General features: G+C 56.2%; 1 protein-coding gene across 10 annotated transcripts in view; it reads left to right on the top strand.

Moving 5' to 3' along the window:
- EPHB4 (EPH receptor B4) overlaps positions 1–21,385 on the top strand; it is a 58,107-nt gene that overhangs the window by 1,213 nt on the left and 35,509 nt on the right. For 2 of the 10 annotated variants that reach the window (XM_053266383.1, XM_053266380.1), the window contains exons 2-3: positions 457–527; positions 10,400–10,637. In XM_053266383.1, coding sequence (XP_053122358.1) covers positions 10,568–10,637 — 70 coding nt within the window. In that variant the 5' untranslated portion in view covers positions 457–527; positions 10,400–10,567. Of the gene's footprint in view, positions 1–456; positions 528–2,966; positions 3,070–4,336; positions 4,460–7,997; positions 8,116–10,399; positions 10,638–13,118; positions 13,209–14,113; positions 14,852–21,385 lie in introns of those variants that run through there. The other 8 variants (XM_053266385.1, XM_053266381.1, XM_053266379.1 and 5 more) reach the window with 8 other exon arrangements.

A 21,385-nucleotide genomic window follows, 5' to 3' on the forward strand; every position in this document is an offset into this window, starting at 1 on the left:
TTGGTTTTTACAATATCTTAACAATCCTGTTACATCTAATTAAGTAAATATTGACTTCCCGCTAACCAATCTGCGCGATTCATTAACTATACAAGTCAACCATTGCTATAGTAATTCAAAACATATATCCTACACATTGCGAACTCGGTTTTACTCTATCCAACCTGCTATTATTACTAAATTTCAAACCCTGCTGAAAGGTCCATATTAGAAAAATAGTTCTTTAAGTATAGCAAGAATGGTTTCCGATCTTCTTAAAAACATTCCAAGTTTTCATCTCTTAACAGTACTGTAAGTTTTGCCATCTCAGCATATTCCAAAATTTTTATCAGCCAATCTTCTTTTGAGGGCATTTCCTTGTCCTTCCATTTCTGCGCATATACTATTCTGGCCGCTGTGGTTGCAGGTGTGGCATTGTTTTAATATACAATATTCATTATTTGCTTTGAAATATAGGGCAACGCTTCCCAGCCTCTTCCTTTACTTGGACCCTGGCATCGTCATCGAAAGCTTTTGCAGACCACCATGTAAGAAAGCTGTTTTGGACATTTTTAACAAAGCATATGGCTGATGGGAGTCGAACTTATATTTCAAGGGGTATTAAAAACACAGCTATTTCTAATAATTTCTTATGCTCACTCCCCAACATATTGTGCTCCTCACAATGCACTTATCTGCAGTAGGTCTACCAGTGGGGGAAAAGAACACTTACCTCATGATTCTATTATTTTTATTATTATCGGGTTGGGAGGTTTGGCTTTTTTAAAGCCAAACTTTGGGTTACGGCCCATTTGACCCACGAGTATACCCCTTAGGTTCTGGCAACCTAGCCCACCCCGCCCCTGACAAGCCACCTGCAGTACCCTCGCAGACTACAGGCTGGGAACCATTATATTGTGTGCTGAAGTGCGCTTACTACGCAGTTGAAATTAATAAGTTCTATAAGCTATGTATGTTAATGGGAGATAAAGGATGAGAGTTTTGGTGGGCCCAAAGATACATGTGGCAGATAGGACTGAACTGGTTAAGTTGGAGGACATTTCTTGGCACATCCTGAACCCCCCAACGGGGAGTGGGGAAGAAGCAGAGAGAGAAATAACTCTGGGCCAAGTATGTGTCCAACAGATGATAAGTTGAGGTGGGGGCTGTCACCTTGACATCTTTTCATAAAAACAACTTTTGGACTTGAAAACAAATTTGGGATACTGGGAGGGGGTGAAATGATGCCATTTTGGACCAATCAGCAGAGCACACCTATATGCTATTTGGATGACTTAGGCTATTAAAAAGGTCCTTATTCTTGTCCAAGGGTTAGGTTAGGGAAAGACCTCTTGCCTACAAAATGCTGCTTGAGTGAAGAAAGCATCCAACTCTCCAGCAAGGAAGGACTCTGACTTTTGCTCTGTGCTTGTGGGAGGCAGTGAGAAGTGGTGGGAAAGATGAGCTTCAAATAGTGAATTGGATAAGTTCATTGGTAGTTTAAGGCAGCTGAAGGGTGTTTGTGCAAATAGATGTTGGGACTCTAGATTCCTGTTTGTGGGTTGATTTGTGTACATCAAGCGGGTGGGGGGGAGGAAGATCCTGGTGTCAGACTTTTGTGTTTGAGCTCTTTCTGTGGACAAATACACAAAGCATACTGTCTGTGGTTTTACTTTCCCGTCTTAGGTGAAAGATCCCAAGTACCCAGGTCAGAGTCCCTGGGTTTGGAGTTACCAGGTCTCCTTAAGTCTCCTTCCCCCTTGTCATTAACTTGACAGTAAGGGGTGGGGGGGAGGGAGGTCCTGCCCCTTCCATAAGTAGGGTCCCCTTTAAGTCTCCTTCCATCCCTCCATCCATTACTGCCCAGACAAATTCAGCTGCCGCCCATGCTGAAGGCATCTTCAAGCTGCAGCCCTGGAAAGTCCCATCACCATCAGGAAGGAGACTTTCAAGAAACCATGGGGGTGGGGGTGGGGGGGCTGCTAGGTCAGGACTCAAGCTCTCTCGGTCATCTGGCCCCTAGACAGGAGCTTGCTGGTGGTCTCCCAGAGACCCCGGGGGTCAGCCCTCCTGCTCTCTGCAGCTGGCCGGAGAGTCCTGTCTCCGAGGCCCCCCGCCTGCCCTCACATGCACGGCTTGCTCTCTCAGCTGCTGCCAGAAATAGGGGAAGCCAGCTGGGTGACGGGGGCTCCGCACGCCGCTATAATTTCCGACAGTCAGCAAAATCTATTATTTTGTTGCTTTATGATATGTTTTCTCCGTCTCTGCTCAGGAAATTCCTCCAGTCGCTGCCAGGCATTCATCTGCCATGGGGTATTGTTTGGTCACCAACTGCAGCGGAAGGCATGAAGGGAGGCGAGAGGGCGAATCTGTTTGTTCAGTGGGGCTGGGGTGGCTCTTTGGATGGAGACGCAGCGCCCTCTGCGAGGAGGACTCAGCGGCTGCTGGTTATTCATGCAGCAAATGCCACCCCCCCACCCCACCCCCCACAAAGTGGCCTCCTCCTCGCAAGCGGCCTCACACCCAGTCAGACCCTTGGTCCATCTAGCTCAGGATTGCCTACTTTGACTGGCGGTGCCTACCACAAGACCAGCTCTTGCCTCCAAATATAATGAAATAATATGAATTCCTCCTTGATCTGTTTGGGTTACGAACTGAGGAAGCTGCCATATACTGAGTCAGACCCTTGGTCTATCTAGCTCCGTATTGTCAACCCAGACTGGCAGCGGCTTCTCCAAGGTTGCAAGCCGGAATCTCGCTCAGCCCTGTCTTGGAGATGCTGCCAGGGAGGGAACTGGGAACCTCCTAGATGCTCTTCCCAGAGTGGCTCCATCCCCTGAGGGGAATCTCTTCCAGTGCTGCTCACACTTCTAGTTCCCATTCATATGCAACCAGGGTGGACCCTGCTTAGCTCAGGGGACGAGTCCTGCTGGCTGCCACAAGACCAGCTCTCCTCTCCGTTCTGAAAGTTCTGCTGCATTCTGGAGTCTTCTCCCCCTCAGCCCCTGTTTGCTCCACCTCCCATGGGAAGAGTTCCTGCGTGATCACGTGGTCAGCTTTCTGCTCTCTCAGCCTTCATGTCACAGATGAGTATGTGTTATTGCCAGGACTTAATCTGTACCTGGGCTTTGCCCTGGAAGCTGATCTTGACATCAGGAGTGGAGCCTCCAAAAAAGCATTTTTTAAAAAGTCAGAGAGTGCAGTAGTTAGAGAGGTGGTAGCAAATGCAGTGTTTGAGCAGTCTTGTGGGGGTGGATAACATAGGGTTGCCATATCTGGGTGGCCTGATTTGCAAATTATGCAGCAACTAATTTGCATCTTATTTATTTATTTATTTATTTGGCAGATTTGTATACTTTCCCCTCCTCCTCCTGCCCTCCCATGTGATCGGATCCAGAGTAAAATCTGGGCAGCACATTTGAAATCCGTGCATATCCAGGTGGAATCTAGCAGCCGGGTGGAGTAGCCAAAATCTAGGGGCTACCCTAAGTTCCGGGGGACTCGGCAGCCCTAGGCTAACACACTTATTGATTTTTCCAGCCGCCTTTCTAGGCCAAGGGCACTGGTGCAGCCCATGGTATCAGGGAGCCTGAGTGAGGTGCCAAATGTGCCTTGCCCCCCAACCTTGTGGGGCCAGCCCCCTTTCGAAACAGACCCTTGCAGCCTTTGCAAGTGGGGGGCTGGGGGGGGGCTGGGAAGAGCCTCCTCTCCTTGTGCTGCTGGCAAGGGGTGCGGGGAGAGGCCCTCCAGGCTCCTTGCAGACGTTGCCAGGGTCAGATCCGGCGTCCCAAGGAGCTGCTCTGAGGCTGGCGGTGGGGGCATGACCTTGCCGCCCTGCTGGCGCCCCAGCCACCTGCCTCCTGACTGCCTCGCCTCACGAAAGAACCGCCCCGAAAGGCTAACCTGGATGGCCGTGGGAAATGCCTGTGCTCCTTCCAAGGGGCCGTGGGAATGCTGTGGGCAACTCCGAGCCTTCCTGCCGCCGCTTGGGAGGGCAGCCCTGCATTTCCATGACCCAGAGGACCCCTGGGAAGGGTGGGGCCTGTCGATGTACCGAGCTCATGGCCAGGCATGGCCTCCAAAGGCAGGGATGTGCTGGTGCTTGTGCGGCTCTCTGCCTTCCTCCCGCTGTGTCTGGTGGGCCCTGAGAAGAAGGAGAAGGGCCTTCCATAGTGGGAAGAGATAGACCCCCCCCCGGAGCCCCCCAAGGCTTTCCCTCGAAGCATGGCCTGTTTTTATGTCATCCAAGGGAGGGGTGCCCTTTGGCAGCCTGAGGCTTCTTCTCCCCTTCCCTCCAGTCTGGCACAGGAGGAGTGAGGCCAGTGGTCCCGCTCATCACTTCCTTCTCTCTGCACAGCTTGTGTTTTGTTCTGGGCGGCAGCATCAAGGCCGTGTGTGCGGACACATGCATTCCGAGTGGGGCCTTCCTGATTCAGCCTGAGCGGGATCTGAAATGAACTGAGTGGACATCCAAAAACCCGTGAGTGTGCACACGTGCGCATGCCTTGGAGGGAACAGAGAGTGAGACGTGCTCCTTCTGGCCCCTGCCAGACTCCACAGGGCCTCTCCAAAGAAGTGGGGCCCATTTGGCTGAGCCCAGGGAGGGATCTGCTGTCCAGGATTCAGTGCGGGGAACTCCTCTGTTTGGAGAAGTGCACCAAGTCTGGCGTGCTGTGGGGCTGGGAGGAGGGTTGTGTCTTTGGGGGTCTCCTCTAGGATTGGCAGTGATGACCATAGAAGGAAAGGAGGAGAGGAGAGCTGGTCTTGTGGCAGCCAGCAGGACTTGTCCCCTTAGCTAAGCAGGGTCCATCCTGGTTGCATATGAATGGGAGACCAGAAGTGTGAGCAGCACTGTCAGATCTTCCCCTCCGGGGATGGAGCCGCCACTCTGGGAAGAGCAGAAGGTTCCAGGTTCCCTTCCTAGCTTCTCCAAGATCAGGCTGAGAGAGATTCCTGCCTGCAGCCTTAGAGAAGCTGCTGCCAGCCTGGGAAGACAATACTGAGCTAGATGGACCAAGCGTCTGGCTCAGTATATGGCAGCTTCCTCTGTTCCTATTTCCTGACCGGAGTCCTCTCCCTCCTCCCTCTCTGGGCTTCCCAAGAGAAAGGAGAGAACAAAAGACTTTTCCGCTTAGGAAAAAATGTAGTGGTGCAGAGGGGGTTAAAGTGGGCTGAGGGTGGGGGGAGTCTGGAAGCCTGGGCCTTGCGGCAAGGGGAGTGTGGGTGGTTTTTTTTGGGGGGGGAGGCAGTGGGGAAGAGTGCAGGAAACCAATGGGGGGGAAGTTGGCGATGGCTGATCTCTCCAGGGGTCTCCCGGAGAGTTGTGTTGTGTGCAGAGGGAGAGGGGCCTCTCGTGCCCTCCAGAAAAGAGGGGCCAGGAGTCCGGGGTTCTGTGAGAGGGGAGTGGCGAGGAATGAAGGAGGATTCCTTGGGAGGGGAGCAGGCTGCAGCAATAAGCGTGGTGGGCGGGAGGGGGGGAGACAGGATTGCAGCGCCCCAAGAGGGGGATGTCAGATTTAGGAAGACACGTAGACAGGAGCGGGGAAGGGGGGAGCGCGGTCTGGCGTTGCTGGACCCCATTGTGCTGAAGAAGAGATGCCCCTCTTCACAAAGGCGGGAGTTGTGTGGCGGCGGGGGGGGAGGAGGGGAGGGCTTGGCTGGTTTGGCTTAGCAGCCCAGTAGGGCGCCCCCTTCCTCCTTTCTCCCCACCCCTACTTGCCAGCTCCTGGGGATTTTAACGATGGCTGCCCGTGGAGGAGAGATGAATGGAGATATTCAAAACACACCGAGAGATGGCCGGCAGATGAGGAACATCTGGGCTGGAGTGATGGAGGCATCTGGGGCCTGAGGATGGTGGCGGCGCGCCTCTCTCCCCCCCCCCCAGCCCCCCACTCCCATCTCTCTGGGCGGCGGCCTGACAGGAGGCCCGTCCACAGAGGCAGAAGCCCCCCAGCCCCCCGCCCCAAACTCCCCGGGCTGTTGGGACTGCTCAGTTCCCGTTGGTGCAAAGAGGCGCTTCCCTCATCCGGCCCCCTCCTCTTATATCTCAAACCCCCCACCCCACCCGCCCCCTGCCAGATACAGACTAGAAATTTATTGGGGTGTCGGGTGGGAGGGGAGCAAAGCCGCCGGCGTAATTCAAAACAGGTGGGTTTTTGCACTCGGAGCAGCCAGCCAGAGGCTGCCTTTCCTGGCCACCTCAGTCTGGAATCAATTTGTACCGGGAGCTGCTCCATTCCTCCCGTCAAAGGGGCCTGGAGCAAACAGGGGGGCTGCCGCCAACCCCCACCCCGCCCCGCCCCACGTAAGCCTAGTACCTGTTCTTTGCTACTGTGCTTTAGTGGCAGCAGAGAGCAAGGAAGCGCAGGAAGTGCCCCCAGACGCGGGGCTTGCAGTCGGGATTGGCCAGGCCAGGCCAAGCCGGGGGGGGGGGGGGCCTCAGGCGGGGCTCCTCCAAAGAGGGCCTGAGTGGCCAGGGAGGTGGCTGCAAGCGCCCCCCCCCCGCCAGGGGCTCCTGTGGTCTGTCCATTGGGCCACAGGAGGGCTAGCTAGCCAGCAAGCATGCAGGTGCTTCAGCCCTTGCTTGGCAGAGAGCTCCAAGGGCTGCGGATCCGTCTCGGGCCCAGCGGGATCCCTTCAGCCAGGGGATCTCCAACGTGGGCCCCCAGACATCATTATGAGCATCAGCCTCCTGTCGGGCCCACCGGATGCCTCTGGGGAGCAAGAGCAGCGGGCGCAAGCAGGAGCGGAGGGAAGGCCCTCTCTCTCGCTGCCACTGGGATTCGGAGAGGCATCGTGCCTCGGAGGCTGGAGGTGGCCCCCAGCCCCCAGACTAGTCGCCATGGATAGGCCCGTCCTCCGTGAATTTGTCTAAGCCCCTTTTAAAGCCAAGCAAGCTGGGGGCCATCACCACATCCCGTGGCAGAGAATTCCACAGATTAATTGTGCGCTGTGTGGGGAAAGTCCTTCCTCTTGTGGGTTCTAAATTTCCCGGCCTTCCGTTTCACGGGATGTTGTTGGCCAAAGGCCTTTGGGGCTGACGGGAGTTGTAGGTTAGCCGCATCTGGGGGTCCAAGTTTGAGAACCCCTAACTGAAGACAAGTGGGAGAAGAGAGAGGCTGGTGGGAGACTGGGGCCCTTGGCTTGCCTTGGTGGGCCGCAAGAGACACTCTGAACATGCTCAGAGGCACGGGTCTCCATCTTGCTCGGCGGGGCAGAGGAGGCCTTGCTTTGGACAGCCATTCTGCGGCTTGAACTCTGGCACGAGAGCAGCTGGAATGTGTGCATTTAAAAAAAAATTCTGGCCAGTCATAAGGGCCCTGGGAAGGAAACCCCAAATCGGATGCCCAGTGAACAGGCCATCCAGACCCATGAAAGGCCAAGTGCTCTGCAGCAGCCCGGCTCGCCCGCCCTCCAAGATCTCCCCCACCTCGTGGCATGTGACTCGTCCTTTCAGGCTAGCAGTGCGGCTTCTGTTTCCTGCCCGGCTCCTGACCTGCCGAGGGGTGAGGGGTGTGTGATTGCAGCTGGCCAGGCAGATAACCCAGCAAGGTCACCGGTTTTGTGGCCGCTGACCTTGCGTCATGGCTGGGATCCTTTTCCACTGGGAGGGAGGGAGGGAGGGGGCTGTTAGGTGAGGAGGGGCAAAGGGGCTGGTGGGTAATGAATCACCACGAAGGAAGGGAGGGGGCTTTGTCTGAGCCGAGGGGTTGGCGCCTTGAACCCCTTTCCAACACCGTGCAGGAGTAAGAGATGCAAAGGTGTCTCGGAGCACGTGCAGACTGCTGCTCAGTCCCTCACTGAGGAATTGCAACACCTCTGTCCTTGGAGGGGGGAATCTTTCATATCCGAGGGTCTGAGGAGGCTCAAGGCCCAGCGCCTCTCTTGTGAGACATTAGGCGCCGAAGGATCCCTTGGTCCACCAGCTGGTTAAGTTAACTGACTTTGGGTTTGAGTCTTGCTCCTGCTACAGACGCAGGGTGTGTCCTTGGGCTCCTCTCTCTCTGTCTCTCTTTCAGCCTCGGCTACCCCAACTGCAAAATGGCCCCTAATTTCTCAAAAGGGAGGGCCTGGTTTGACGCTGCACTCTCTCCATGCCCGGAGACCATCTGCTCTCACAGAAGAGTGGCTGAGAAGGTGAGGGCCAAGGAGGACCCTGGTTCCGATCTCGCCTCCGCTGCTTGGGTTCCAGCCCGTTCTCGCCTCCCCTTGCTTCCGTCTGCAAAATGGGGGTGACGATAGCCAAAATCCGTACCAGCTGCGGGGATGACCATGGTTGGACGTCTGAAGCCCGCTCCGAGGGCAAGAGGAATGCCAGCGGTTCTGCCTGAGCTTGTCAGGGTGAATCCATCGTGCTCCTCTCCTGCCCTTCCCTTCCCATCTTATTTCTCTGCTTAACATATTTATACCCTCCCCTTCCAGTATACTATTGCTTGGGGCGGGGCGGCTAGCAAAGTCAGTAAAACCAATGTGCTATGAAAACAATATAAGACGAACACAATAGAAGCGAAATAAAAGCAAATCTCAGTTCAAACCAAGGTTTAGAATTACAAGTTAAACGGTTAAAAACCCACCAGAGAGAGCTGTCTGGGTTCCTGCTTCCTGGGCCTAAAGCACCACGGCAAGACAGGCAGAAATTCAGTGGGTGGAGTTCTGCCCCGGATAAGTCGATTGGAGCACAAGTGTAGCAGAGGAGGCTGGCCCTGCAACTTTTGCATTCTTTGCAGAGGTGGAGCTGTGAATGAGGAGACCCCGTGAGCAGCCAGGACTCCTGGGTTCTCTGGAGCATCATTCCTTAACATGCCGCCTGCACACGCACGCACACACACCCCGGTGGGGCAGAGGAGGCCCAAGCCCAGCAAGGAGAAGAGGCCCCACTGGCCTGTGCTGCTGCTGCTGGCTATACTGCCTGGAATTACCCCCTCCCTCTTGCCCCAGCTCTCTCTCTCTCTCTCGCCCCTTCCTCCTCTCAGAACGATGGCCCCCAAAGGGGGGATTTCTCTTTCCCAGCAGTCATGTGGCGTGCCCCACTCTGCACAGGGGTCCAGTCCTCCTAGCTATGGCCAGCATCACCTATAGCCCAGGTCCATATTCAGATCGGGCACCCCTGGGGGCAGCCCTCCCCACACTAGACTGGACATCGGTCATCTCACACAGCCCCATAGGGACACAGCCCTTCCTCCCATTCCAGAGATGGCACACGTTACTGTAGATGTGAGACCCCTTGGGGATGAGACAGCTCTAGTCATCCAGGAGGGGTGGAACTGGTGGTTACTAAAGCCTCATTCAGACAGTATGCTGTACGGGTGCACAGTTGTCTGTAAACACTCGTACCTGTGTTTGTGTGAATGGCAGTGCCTGTGTTCATGTTAGAAGGGAACCTGTATACAGGCATGAGACCAATAGGAAGTCTACTGCTGTGCCTGTGTTCAGCATCGTGTGTGAATGACTGTACCTGTGTACACTGTACACTCGTCGTGCAAGTGCTGAACATAAGGTGCGGATGGGTTGCAAACTGGGCCGTGTTATTAAGTTACTCAATTTGGGATTGCAGTGGTTGGTTATATGTCGTTGGTTTTAGACGTGTGGGTTATACTGGGTATTATGTTGTCCTGACCTGGTGTGTTGTGTTGTGTTGTGTTGCAATGACTGGCCATTGAACGAAATAAAGCAACTCATCTGAAACCCCTTGGGAAACGGAGGTGCTGCTTAGGTTTTTCAGAACGGCGGGCGAGCGGGGGGGGGGGGGGCGTTCTTGTGGCTTAAGAGGCGGAGAAGCTCCGGAGCCCCTGCGGGACCCTGCCGAGGCAGCCGGCCAGGGGCTCTTCCTCTCCGGCTCGGCCCCCGCCCTGCCCCGCGTCCCGTCTGCCAGCACAGACACAGCCTTCCCTCGGCCTCGCTTTTCCGGCCTCATCTTCCCTGGCCTGATTGTGGCGGCTGAGGCCAGAGAGGAAAAGGGCAGGGAATTGTTTCACTCCGGATGGCTGGAGCCAGGCAGGAAACGGCACGGAACCCGCCTCGCTCAGGTCAGAGGCCCGATCCTGCGGCTGACGCTTCCCCGTCCCAGCCCAGCCAGGGGTCCTCCCTGGGCTGCTGCTGACCTGTAGAACTGGGCCCCTGGCAATTTGCTGCTGCTGCTTGTGTGCCTGGGATGTGGGGCCTGGCACAGCGTTCTTGCTTACGCTCCACCGGTGGGGCCCTCCTCTCTGCCCCCCTCTTCTGCCCCTGGGGAGGGGGGGGCGTTGCTGCTTGGCACTGGAAAGGCTTGGGCCCACACACCCCTCTGGATGATGGGACTCCATCACAACTCGGCCTCCCAGAGATAGAGTTGCCATATTCAGGCTTCCCCAAATCTGGGTGGCCTGATTTGCATATTAGGCAAATTATGCAGCAACTAATTTGCATTTCATTTATTTGACAGGTTTGCCTACTTTCCCCTCCTTCTCTGCCCTCCCATGTGACTGGATCCAGGCAGAGCATTTGAAATCCGTGTAAATCCAGGTGGAATTTAAGCAGCCGAGTGGAGGAGCCAAAATCCGGGGGGCTACCCTAAATTCTGCGGGGGCATGGCAACCCTGCCCAGAGAATAATGGCGTGCCTCGCACTTGATACAGCGAGAGCCCCTATGGAGGTGGAAGCAGCAGCAGAGAGCCAGCCAGGTGAGGCCAGGACAGAGGTCACGGGGCGGGGCGCTCTGGGCAATTCGTCCCTGGGGATGGGATGCAGGCATAGGGGCCAACTCATTCAGGGTCCCCAGGTGCTGCTGGACTGCAGCTCCCATGATGCTCAGCTCCAAAGGGCACTGGGGATGATGGCAGAGGAGAGCTGGTCTTGTGGTAGCAAACATGACTTGTCCCCTTAGCTAAGCAGGGTCTGCCCTGGTTGCATTTGGATGGGAGACCACGTGTGAGCACTGTAAGAGATTCCCCTCAGGGGATGGAGCCGCTCTGGGAAGAGCAAGAAGTTTCCAGGCTTCCTCCCTGCAGCATTTCCAAGATCGGGCTGAGAGACATTCCTGCCTGTAACTTTGGAGAAGCTGCTGCCAGTCTGGGAAGACAGTACTGAGCTAGATGGACCAAGAGTCTGACTCGGTATTTGGCAGCTTCCTATGTTCCTATGGGTTGTAGGCCAGCAACAGCCAGGGACCCAGTTCTGAGAATCCCAGCACAAGAACACACCCAAGAGGGTCCCTGTACCTGGTGGATCAGTTGGAAGGCACCTGTTTCCTTCCCAAAGGTGCAGGTGCCTGTCGGGAAGGGGGTTTGGAGAACCCAAGTTCAAGTTACCCCTCTGCCCTCAATCCATGGGGAGAGACAGGGCCTCAGCCCCAAGCTGCCAATAGAAATGAGTAGCCACAACCTCTCTCTCTTGTGGGGCTGTTGGGAGAGGCAGGAGGAAGCCCTACTCCACAGAGCACCTTGTTAGCCTGTGGGACTCACTGCTACAAGAAGTTTTGATGGGTTTTTAGAAAGGGCTAGGCAGCAGATCCATGGAGGATTCGTCATGATAGCGAAGTGCAACTTCCATGTTCAGAAGTGGTGTAACCGAGTACCAGATGCTGGAGGCAAAGCTCAAGGGAAGGCAACATTTTATTTACTACATTTCTACCCCATTCTTCCTCCAAGGAGCCCAGAGCAGTGTACCTGGTTATGTTTATTCTCACAACAGCCCTGTGAGGTAGGCTAGGCTGAGAGAGAAGTGACTGGCCCAGAATCACCAAGTGAGATTCATGGCTGACTGGGAATCAGCCCTGTCTCGGAGAAGCCAGGGAGCGAATTTGAAACCACCTGCGCCATCCCCTGAAGGGAATCTCTGCCAGTGCTGCTCACCCTTCTAGTCTCCCTTTCATATGCAACCAGGGCAGACCCTGCTGAGCTAAGGGGAGCAGTCAGGCTGGCTACCACCAGACCAGGCCTGCCTGTGGGTTTCCTTGACCAGGCCCAAGGAGGCCCATCCAGTCCAGCCTCCTGTTTCCCACAGTGGCCCACCAGATGCCTCTGAGGATCCCACAGGCAGCGGGTGAGACGAGGGGCAGGCCCTCTCTCTGGCAGGTGCATTGTCCAGCTGGTGGCTGCAGCAGCCTTGGAGTCGGCTAGTGGGCTGCCCTCCCGCTGGCCAACGAATGGGGTGCCAGGCAGAGCCAGAGGTCTGATTTCTGTGGACATGGAGCAACCTCATGGGGGGGGGAGATCAGGTAGTGTGAACCCACCCCCTCGGGGATTAACTGAACTGGGGGGTGGCCTTTGGCCTCATCCTAAGATCCAAACACAGATCTATTCTACACCCAGGCAAGGTGGGGAGGGGGGCATTTCTGGCTTGAGGCATTTGGTTTCTTTACCACATTGCCTTTGCAGACAAGTGCCTCTGGTGGATCAGGCCCCTAGATTGGTGGATGATGAATCATGCAGACATCTGGTGTGTGTGTTTTATTTTTTAAAGAATCGTAATGATGATGGATAACCATTAGGCCTGCTGTCTAACGAAGGAAGTCCTAGTTGATTGACCCAGAGTTGTGATTAACTCCAGGGTTTATCAAATGCGTTTCAATGGATCAATCAGTCAATTTCATCTACATACATTTGCATCTTTCTTCCGTGCCATCCCTCTGTGTGTATATGATGCATTACAGAGGGCAAGTCCCGGCTGACTTAAAAAAACACACAAAAAAACTTAGAAAAGGGGGCTGGGGAGGGGCTTCTCTGATTTTTATTGGTGCTTGAGCCGGCAGTCTTGATGGGTTCTGCATTCGAACACCCTTAACCTGCTATTTAAAAGGAAAAAGAAAGGTGGCAGGATTAACCCGGGATGCCGTTTTAGCCGATTAATCGATGGATCGAACCGATTAATTGATCGGAGCGTATCCAGTAATGTAATCGATCCCGCGTCTTCTGCATCTGCAAAGCGCTATGGCTATGAATAGCCGGGCCGGGACTGGCAGGAGTCGGCCCCCAAACGGGCTCTTCCAGGCCACTGAAGCTTCTGCTGCTGCGAGGCGTCTTCTGGACGCCACCGGATTCTTCGTCGTTCGCCCGCCAGAGCCTTGTGTCCTGTTCGCACGTGCGCCTTCTCCGTCCCGTGCCGCCCGCGTGTCCCGCCGCTGGGCCCCGCCCACCGAGGCTCCTCCCGGCAGCACGTGGGCTTCGGGCAAGGTTGGCGGCGGCCGTCGAGGTCGCACCGCTCCGCTTCTCCCGCCGGCGGTGACCCACATCGGCCACCTGGGAAAGTTTGGGGTGGGGCGCCCTTGCATTAAGGAGAGCAGTGTGTGTGTGGGGGGGGGGCTGCCTTCAACCCCCCCCCGGAAATAACACTTCCTTGGCCCCCCTATATTTGCATTGTGCTTTTAAACCTGCCCCCCCCCTTTGACCAGGAGGGAGTGAATCTGAAATGTCCCCCGTGGGGTGGGTGGGGGGGCGCGTGGGGGGGGGCTCTTCTCCAGTTTTGTTTTGTTTTGCATGGGGGGGAGCAGTTCTTCCTTTGCCTCGAGTTAGGGTTAGTTTCTGAGAAGGAGCATTTGCGAAAACGGGGCGGGGGGGCCGAGTCTTCTCATCGTAGAGTTGTGGGGGGGGGGGGTTGTTTCAAGTCTTTGGAAAGATTTGAGGGGCCAACTTTTACCTTCCGGGCCTCTTTCCAAGGGGCTGGTTCTGCTTCGACAAAGACTTTGCGCCCCCAGCTGCCCCACTTCTTCCTTTGTTTGGCACCCAGTCTCTTCCTCCTCCCCCCCCCGTCACCCTCCCAGCTTTCTCAAGGGGTCTTTGCAGCCTGAAGGCTTACATTGCGGGGGGGGGGATCCCTCCCACGGTTCTGCAGTGGAACTCGCGGAGTCTCCCCACCCCGGGGGCTTTTCAGATCAGAAGCTGCAAAGGGAACTTGGGGGGCGAGCGCTTCCTGAGAGGACTCTCTGCCCCACCACCTCTTTTTTGCCGGGGGGAGGCAGTTGGAGGAAATGCAGGTCACCCCTTTAAACTGTGGCAGCAGGAGCCGCTTCCCAGGTGCCACCTTATTGGGACTGGAGGAGTCCCTAAAAATCCCTAACCCGGATCCACTTCCCCGCCCCCCCCCCGCCCGCCCCGTCTCCTGGCGCTCACCCAACCACCCAGCAGAGACTTTGCTTCTCGTCCGTCCACATTGCTGCTGCTGCTGCTGCTGCTGGGGGTTTCTTTGTCCGGGCTTCTGCTTGGGACCGTCTACCATTCCGGACTTTCTCGTTTGGAAGAGAGCGGGGCTTGGGGAAACACTGGCCTCTTTGTCTCGTCCCGGGACGGACTGATCAGGGGGGCTCTCCGAAGCTGAGCCTCTCCCCCGCCCCACAAGCAAAGAAAAGTTGCGCAGGGACGGATCTCGCCCCCCACCCAGAAGGAATTTTTGGAATCCATCTCCCCCCTATATGTTGTGGGGTTTCAACTGCTCTCTTCTACCCCCCACCCCCAAGAAGTGACTTTTTCAGCACGGCTGGCTGAGACCCCCTTTGGAGCCTGTGCCACTGCAGGAGTTTGCTGAGCAGGATTTTCTTGAGTGGGGGGGGGCGTGTTTTAGCCACAGAAACTTCAGCAGGAGGGAGGCGGATAGTTTTCCAGATGAAATATTTTCCCGTGCGTTGTTTTTTTAATTTTCTGCATGAGGATTTTCTCCGGTTAACTTGACGGGGGGGGAGGAAACCCCCCATCAGATGAAGTTCTCTCTCTTTGGGATTAATTTTTCGTGATCCTGGATAGGCTTTTGGGATTAATCTGTATTTTTTTCCGGACTAGGAATATTTTTGTGGTTGTTGGCCAAGATTTGCTCGCCGACCCCACTCGGAAGAACTCTGGAGTTCCGGGCGCTATGGGGCTCTGGCTTCTCGGCTTCTGGCTTCCCCTAGCTCTGGCTGTGGAAGGTGAGACCCAAAGGGGAATATTTATCCTCCAGCGGGGCACACTGGCATGGCACACACACACACACACACACCCCGCCCAGCAAATCACATTCACACTGCAAAGGAAGGGCTTTCTGGACACAGAAGGAGGCGGCTGTGGGTCAGGACTCCTGGGTTCCTCAGAGGGGCATAACTGTCGAGGATGGTGCGAGCCTGGATTCCTGGGTTTGGTGGAAGGAAGGTGGGGACAGCTTGGCCCCCCCAGAAGAGGGCTGGGATTCTGCTCCCCCACAGAAGTTGGGGGGGTGAGAAATATAATGGGAGCGTGCAGGCGTAAACGGGAGGGCGGTGTGAGGGGGGGCTTTTCCTTCTCTGCAGTTTGCTTTCTGCCCCCAAGTTCCCTTTTCAGCTCAGTCTATTTTTAAAAAGCTGTTCAAAGTGTTTAAAGGCTCCGATTGATCCTCATAATGAAGCACTCCTAGGCAATCGATTTCCTTTTTCTGATATTAGCTGCCTTTGGCGGCCTCTCCCCCCCCCACTGCCCCCCCCTTGCGAAAAGGACAACGATCTGGATCTGCCCGTGGCTTTCATCTGCAAATGCCTCTCCTTCCCCACCTCTCCATGCCCCTCATCACTCTCTCTCGCTCCTCCCCCAGAAGTCTCCCCAAAGACTGCTCTGTGTGTCTGTGTGTGTGTGTGTGTGCGCTGTCCGGTTTGCTTCCCTTGTTCAAAAGTCTGTTCTCTGGTTCAGAATCCGAGTTTTCAGGGGAAACATGAATGATGTGCCCGAGGATGCTGGGGACTGGGACACCTGAGGCCCCCGGAAAGGGGAGTGGGGGGACGGAGCCCGGACTCCCTCCTGGGCTCCCTTTGAGAGTGAGGCCTGAGAGGTTGGGGTGGAGGGAGCGGGGGGGGGCCCTCTGGGGCTTGCTGCAGTGAGGAAACTTGTTCTCCGGGGAAAGGGAAGGGGGGCTAGTGGGTGAGAGCAGAGGGAGGGGCAAGCCCAGGCCTGATTGACCTGCTGGGATGGGGCCTGGTGGCTAGCAGGAGGGCACCCCGTTCTCTGCTCGCCAGGAAGGAGCCCCCCCCCCCTCGGCTCTTCCAGAGGACCCCGGCATCCAGCAGGCTCTTCCCTGCTCCGGGCTCTGGCGCCAAAGAGCCCCCCAGCCCTGGCACCCAGAGCAGCTTTGATCCTGTGGCTTTCCTCCTCTGGTGCCCCCCCCCCACACACACACACTTCATTTCTCTTTATATTCCCTCTTTCATTCATGCATCCCTGGCAGGAGCAGAAATCTCATTGAAAAGGGATTAAGGCAGGACCAGAGAAGTGGCCTGTTTTTCAGCCCCCTCGCTCTGGGCTCCACCATCCCCATGGCTGAGAAAAGCAAGGCAGCTGCAATGGCCCCGACTGGCACCCTCCTTTCTAAAGGGGATCACGCACACACTCCGCCCTGCCTGCTTCCCCCCCCCCCCCGCCAACCCCACTCTCTCTTCCAATAGCTCCGTCTCCTCTCCCCTGATCTCTTCCTCGGAGGTCAGGGTCTCTCCCAAGGCTGTGAAGGAGCAGTGGAGCATTAAACACATTAATTGAATTCCTCTATTGTGGCTTCTCCAACCAGCCCCACGTGGGTCATTCAGAAATGCCCCCCCACACCCACCCCCCACCCAGAATCATAAGATGAGCTTGCTGCTTGTCTCAGAAGGTGTGCTTGTGTTTTGCGGGGTGCGGGGAATCCTCGCTAAAGGCTTCCATTTCTCCTGGAAGAATTTCCCTGGTGACTCTTTCCATATCCTCACCTTCCTCCCACAGGCCCAGAATCCATGGGCGTCCTCTTCCACCTTGTCTTATCCTCACATCAACCCTGTGAGGTAGGTTAGGTTGAGGGAGAGTGGCTGGCCCAAAGTCACCCAGGGAGTTTCAGGGCTGAGAGGGAACTTAGGAACCTAGGAAGCTGCCATATACTAAGTCAGACCCTTGGTCCATCCAGCTCAGTATTGTCTTCACAGACTGGCAGCAGCTTCTCCAAGGTTGCAGGCAGGAATCTCTCCCAGCCCTATCTTGGAGATGCTGCCAGGGTGGAAACTGGGAACCTTCTGGTTCTTCCCAGAGCGACCCCATCCGAAGGGGAATATCTCTCATTGCTCATATCTAGTCTCCCATTCAAATGCAAACCAGGGTGGGCCTTGCTTAGCAAAGAAGACCATTCATGCTTGCTACCACAAGACCAGCTCCTCCACCTTTAACTCAGCTTGCCCCAGTCCTAGTCTGACATTTTCTAACCGCTGCAACACATTATGTCCTTAATCCTAAGGGCTCTGCCCCATGGTAACCACAGTTATTCTTGCTTGATTGTTGTGGATGAAAGCTTTGGCAGGGGTTCTTGAATCTGGATCCCCAGATGTTGCTGGACTACAACTCCCATCATCACCAGCCACAATAGCCAAGGCATTGTTCCTGGTGATGATGGGAGTTGTAGTCCTACATATACCTGATATGTATATTCTGCTTTTCAACAGAAGTTCCCAAAGTGGTTTATAAGGATATAAATAAGCAACCAAATAAATAAAAAGGCTCCCTGTCCTCAGAGGGCTCACAATCTAAAAAAGAAAGAGAAGACAGACACCAGCAACAGCCACTGGAGGAGTGCTGCTGTGCTGGGGATGGATAGGGCCAGTTGCTCTCCCCCTGCTAAAGAGAATCACCACTTTAGAAAGGTGCCTTTTTACTCAGTTAACAGGGGAAAACATCTGGGGATCCAGTTTTGAAAAGCTCCTGGATTAGCACCTTCCCAGTACCTTTTCCTTTTTGGCTGCCAGATGGGCCAGAAAGTGGAATCCCTGTTTTCACTCTCTCCTCCTCTTCCTCCCACCACTGTGGAAATGCAACCCCCCTTCCCCAGTCTACCCAATTAGCCCCCCCTTCCATTTTTGTGTCCCATGTGGGTTCCAATTCATGGTCTTTCGAGCCTGAATTCTTGGGCTGAGTTAAGCAGTGTTGTGGGCTGGAGCAGAGGATTCTGGGAGCCAGGCCTGACCTCTGCTCGGATGCAGGCTGCGGCCCATCCTGCCCTCTGCACGTGTTCGAGTCACGTTGCCACCACTTGTGTGTTTCTGAGTTCCAGGGAGCAGAGTTCGTTCCGTGGTTGTTGTACCTTTAGCAAAGAACCCGGAGTCCCATCTCGTGTGCCCCCCAATCGGAGGTCTTAGATCTGCAAGAGAGACCCACCGTCCTGGCTCTCTGCCCCCCAGCCTCCTTCCCTCCCCTAAGATCCCCTGAAGCTGCCCTAGACGAGTCATGGCTGCCCCGCCTCACTCAGGGCTGTTCGCTCCAACTATCAACCGCCCTCCAAGGTCATCGGGTCACTCTCTGGACAGGCCAGACAGTGAACCTGTGGCCTTCTGCGTGCTCAGCAGGGCGCTGGCCTCTGGTCTCAGCATTAGAATACCCGGAGGTGGATTTGAACCCAAACCCACAGGCACAAGCTGAGGGGCTCCCAGAATGCTTTGCTCCAGGCTTGCCGAACCGTACTCTGGACCTGCATAGCCCAGGAATGGCTCCCGAAAGACCCTGAACTGGAACCTAGACAGACACGAGAAGAGAAGCGGGGCGGATGGGGTGTCTTGTGTGCTTTACATCTGTCCCGTGGGGAGAGAATACAGAGGCAGCTCCGGGTTTCCGACCTAGACGGAGGCCAGGAGGGGCCCAGTGGGCGAGGGCGCGCACCCGCCCGTCCTCCTCGGATCGGAGTCCGAACACCCACCGTTCCGGAGGCAGCCTCGCGGCCGGCTGAGCTCCCAGGAGGCCCTGGGAATCGTGAGAGCCGCTGGAGATCCCGAGAGTGGGATTGGCTGGCACGCCCCTCACCGCAGGGAGACAGAGGAGGCTTTTAATCTCCCCGCCTGGCTGGGCCATCAAAGGAGAGGCTCCAGCTTCCCTCCTTCGGATCTGCCGAGGCCCATAATCCCTCTGCTCCTTGGGGAGGCCGCTGCTCCACTATCAAAGGCGGGATTGCACCCGCTGCCAACACACCTGCAGGGCACCCCGCCTCCCCCCAGAGCAGGCTGACTTGCAGGCCGAGCGGGACGGGGTGCGGGCTGCGGAGCTGAGCCCGGGGCCTCCTGTAAGGAGACGCCGCAAAAGCAGGAAGCCCCTTAGCAGCGGAGGGCAGGGTGGGTCCTTCCCACAGGGGCCAGCCTGCTTCCTCCGGGAAGCCCGTAAGTAGGGCCCAAAGGCAACCCTCCTGTCCGTCCCCCAGCAGACTGCCTCTGTACATGGAGGCTCCCTTTCTCTGTCATGGCCATTGATAGAAATCTTCTCTGTACATTTGTCTGATCCCCTTTTGAACCAAGGAAGCTGCTGCCTGTTGAGTCAGACCTTTGGTCCATCCAGCTCATAACTGTCTGCACTGACTGGCAGCAGCTCTCCAGTATCTCGGGCAGGGCCTTTCCCAGCACTGCCAGAGATTGAACTTGGGGCGTTCTGTGTGCAAAGCAAAGGGCTCTACCACCGAGTGTGGCTCCCCCCCTTTAAAAAACCCCTTGGCCCCTGTTTTCACATAACCTCTGAGCAGTTTGGCAAGAGATCCAGTGGCGTTGGGGGTCGGGGTGGGCTGCCCCTTGCCGAAGGACTCCAGTGTCTGAAGGGCTGTCACACGGAAGAGTGCGGGGACTTGTTCTCATCTGCCCCAGATGACTCACTAATGGCTTACGGTGCGGGAGGGTAGATTTTGGCTGGCCACTAGGAGAAGCTTCTTAATATGAAGAACTATTCAACGGTAGAATTGTGGTTAGAGGGTTGGACTACGGCCGAGGAGACCCAAGTCCAAATCCCCGCTCAACCATGAGACTCGGTTAATGACTCTGGGCCGGCCACTTATCCCTCGGCCTCACCTCCCTCGCAGGGCTGTTGTGAGGACAGGCATAAGTGTGTACACCGCTCTGGGCTCCTTGGAGGATATAGTAAATAAATATTGAGGGTGGGCAGGCTCTCTCTCTCTCTCTCTCTCTCTCTCTCTGGAGGTCTCCAAGCATTGGCTGAACAGCCCTCTCTTGGGGACGCTGTAACTCCGGGTGTCCAGTATCGAGCAGGGGGTTGGGCTGGATGGCCTCCCGTGACCCCTCCCACCCTTGCCATGCTGTGAGATCAGCCAATGCCACAAGTCAGTTCTGTGCGGTGTGAGGAGGGCGCGCCTTTCCACTGCCCTGGAGCTTCTGCCCACTGCACCCCCCCCCCGGGGCTTGTCCAAGGAGGGCAGCGTGGCTGGGATTGAATGCTGGCAAGCGGGCACTGTCCTCCTCCCACAGACCCTGGGCACCCACACATGTCGCTAAGGAGCTCCCTGGGGTGGGGACGGGGACTTCCAGCTGCTCCTGTCTGAACAAAGCTCATGGTCTTGTGGGAGCAAGCACAAATGGTCCCCTTAGCTAAGCAAGGTCTGCCTTGGCTTGTGTTTGGATGGGAGACCGCATGGGAGTGCTGGCAGCTATTCCCCTGCGGGGATGATGGGCCCATAACTCGGGGCAGAGCGTCTGCTTGGCATGCGGCAGTTCCCAGGTTCCCTCCTTGGCAACGTCTCCAGGTAGGGCTGGGAAAGACTCCTGCCTGGAACCCGGGAGAAGCCGCTGCCAGTCTGTGCAGGCAATCCTGAGCGAGAGGGAGCCCGGGCTTGACTCGGCAGAAGGCGGCTTCCGGTGTCCTCTCCTGCCACTTCTCCTCCCAAATGTGCATGATTTTATCAGCCTCTCCCACCATCGTGTCGCCCCCCACCCCCCGCCCAGGGGGGAAAACGAAGAAGCCCAAAACGAGTTAGCCTTTCCTCGGCGGGAAGGTGCCCGGGCCATTGGGCTCCCGTTTTCCAATGGCTGGCCCTCCCTTTAGGCGCATCACACGGCCAGGCCTGTGAGGCCGGGGAGAGGAGAAGCCAGAATGGACGCAGCAGCCCCACGTGGCGCCCAGGGCCCGGTGCCAGCAGGCCGTGTGCTGCCTCTGGCTCCCCGAGGCTGGGGCAAGCCGCAGGGTGGTCGCGTCTGCTGGCTAGGCAGGCCACCTTCCCTGGAGTCAATGGCTAATTGCTGTGGTGGGGAAATGCTCAGTTGCCATAAAGAGGGCCAGGCTGGAGGGGGGGCTGGTCCTGCTCACGCAGCGGTCTGCTGGGTGTTTGCATGAAGGCAGGGGTCTGCAGATGTTGCTGGACTACAACTCCCATCATCCCCAGCCACAAAGGCCATGGTGGCTGTGGGTGATGGGAGTTGTAGTCCCATAACATCTGGGGAGCCAAGGTTGAGGACCTTAAGGTGATGGAGAGGAGAGGAGAGCTGGCCTTGTGGGAGCAAGCACGACTGGTCCCCTTAGCTAAGCAGGGTCCGCCCTGGTTGCATCTGAATGGGAGACTTGATGTGTGAGCCCTGTAAGACAGGGCTTCTTAAGCTTAGGCCCCAGATGTTGATGGACTACAACTGCCATCATCCCCAGCCATGTGGCTAGGGATGATGGGCGTTGTAGTCCATCAACATCTGTGGGGCCAAGTTTAAGAAGCCCTGCTGTCAGAGATTCCC

The sequence above is a fragment of the Hemicordylus capensis genome, chromosome 6 (genome assembly GCF_027244095.1).
Source record: "Hemicordylus capensis ecotype Gifberg chromosome 6, rHemCap1.1.pri, whole genome shotgun sequence".
NCBI classification, from domain to species: domain Eukaryota; kingdom Metazoa; phylum Chordata; class Lepidosauria; order Squamata; family Cordylidae; genus Hemicordylus; species Hemicordylus capensis.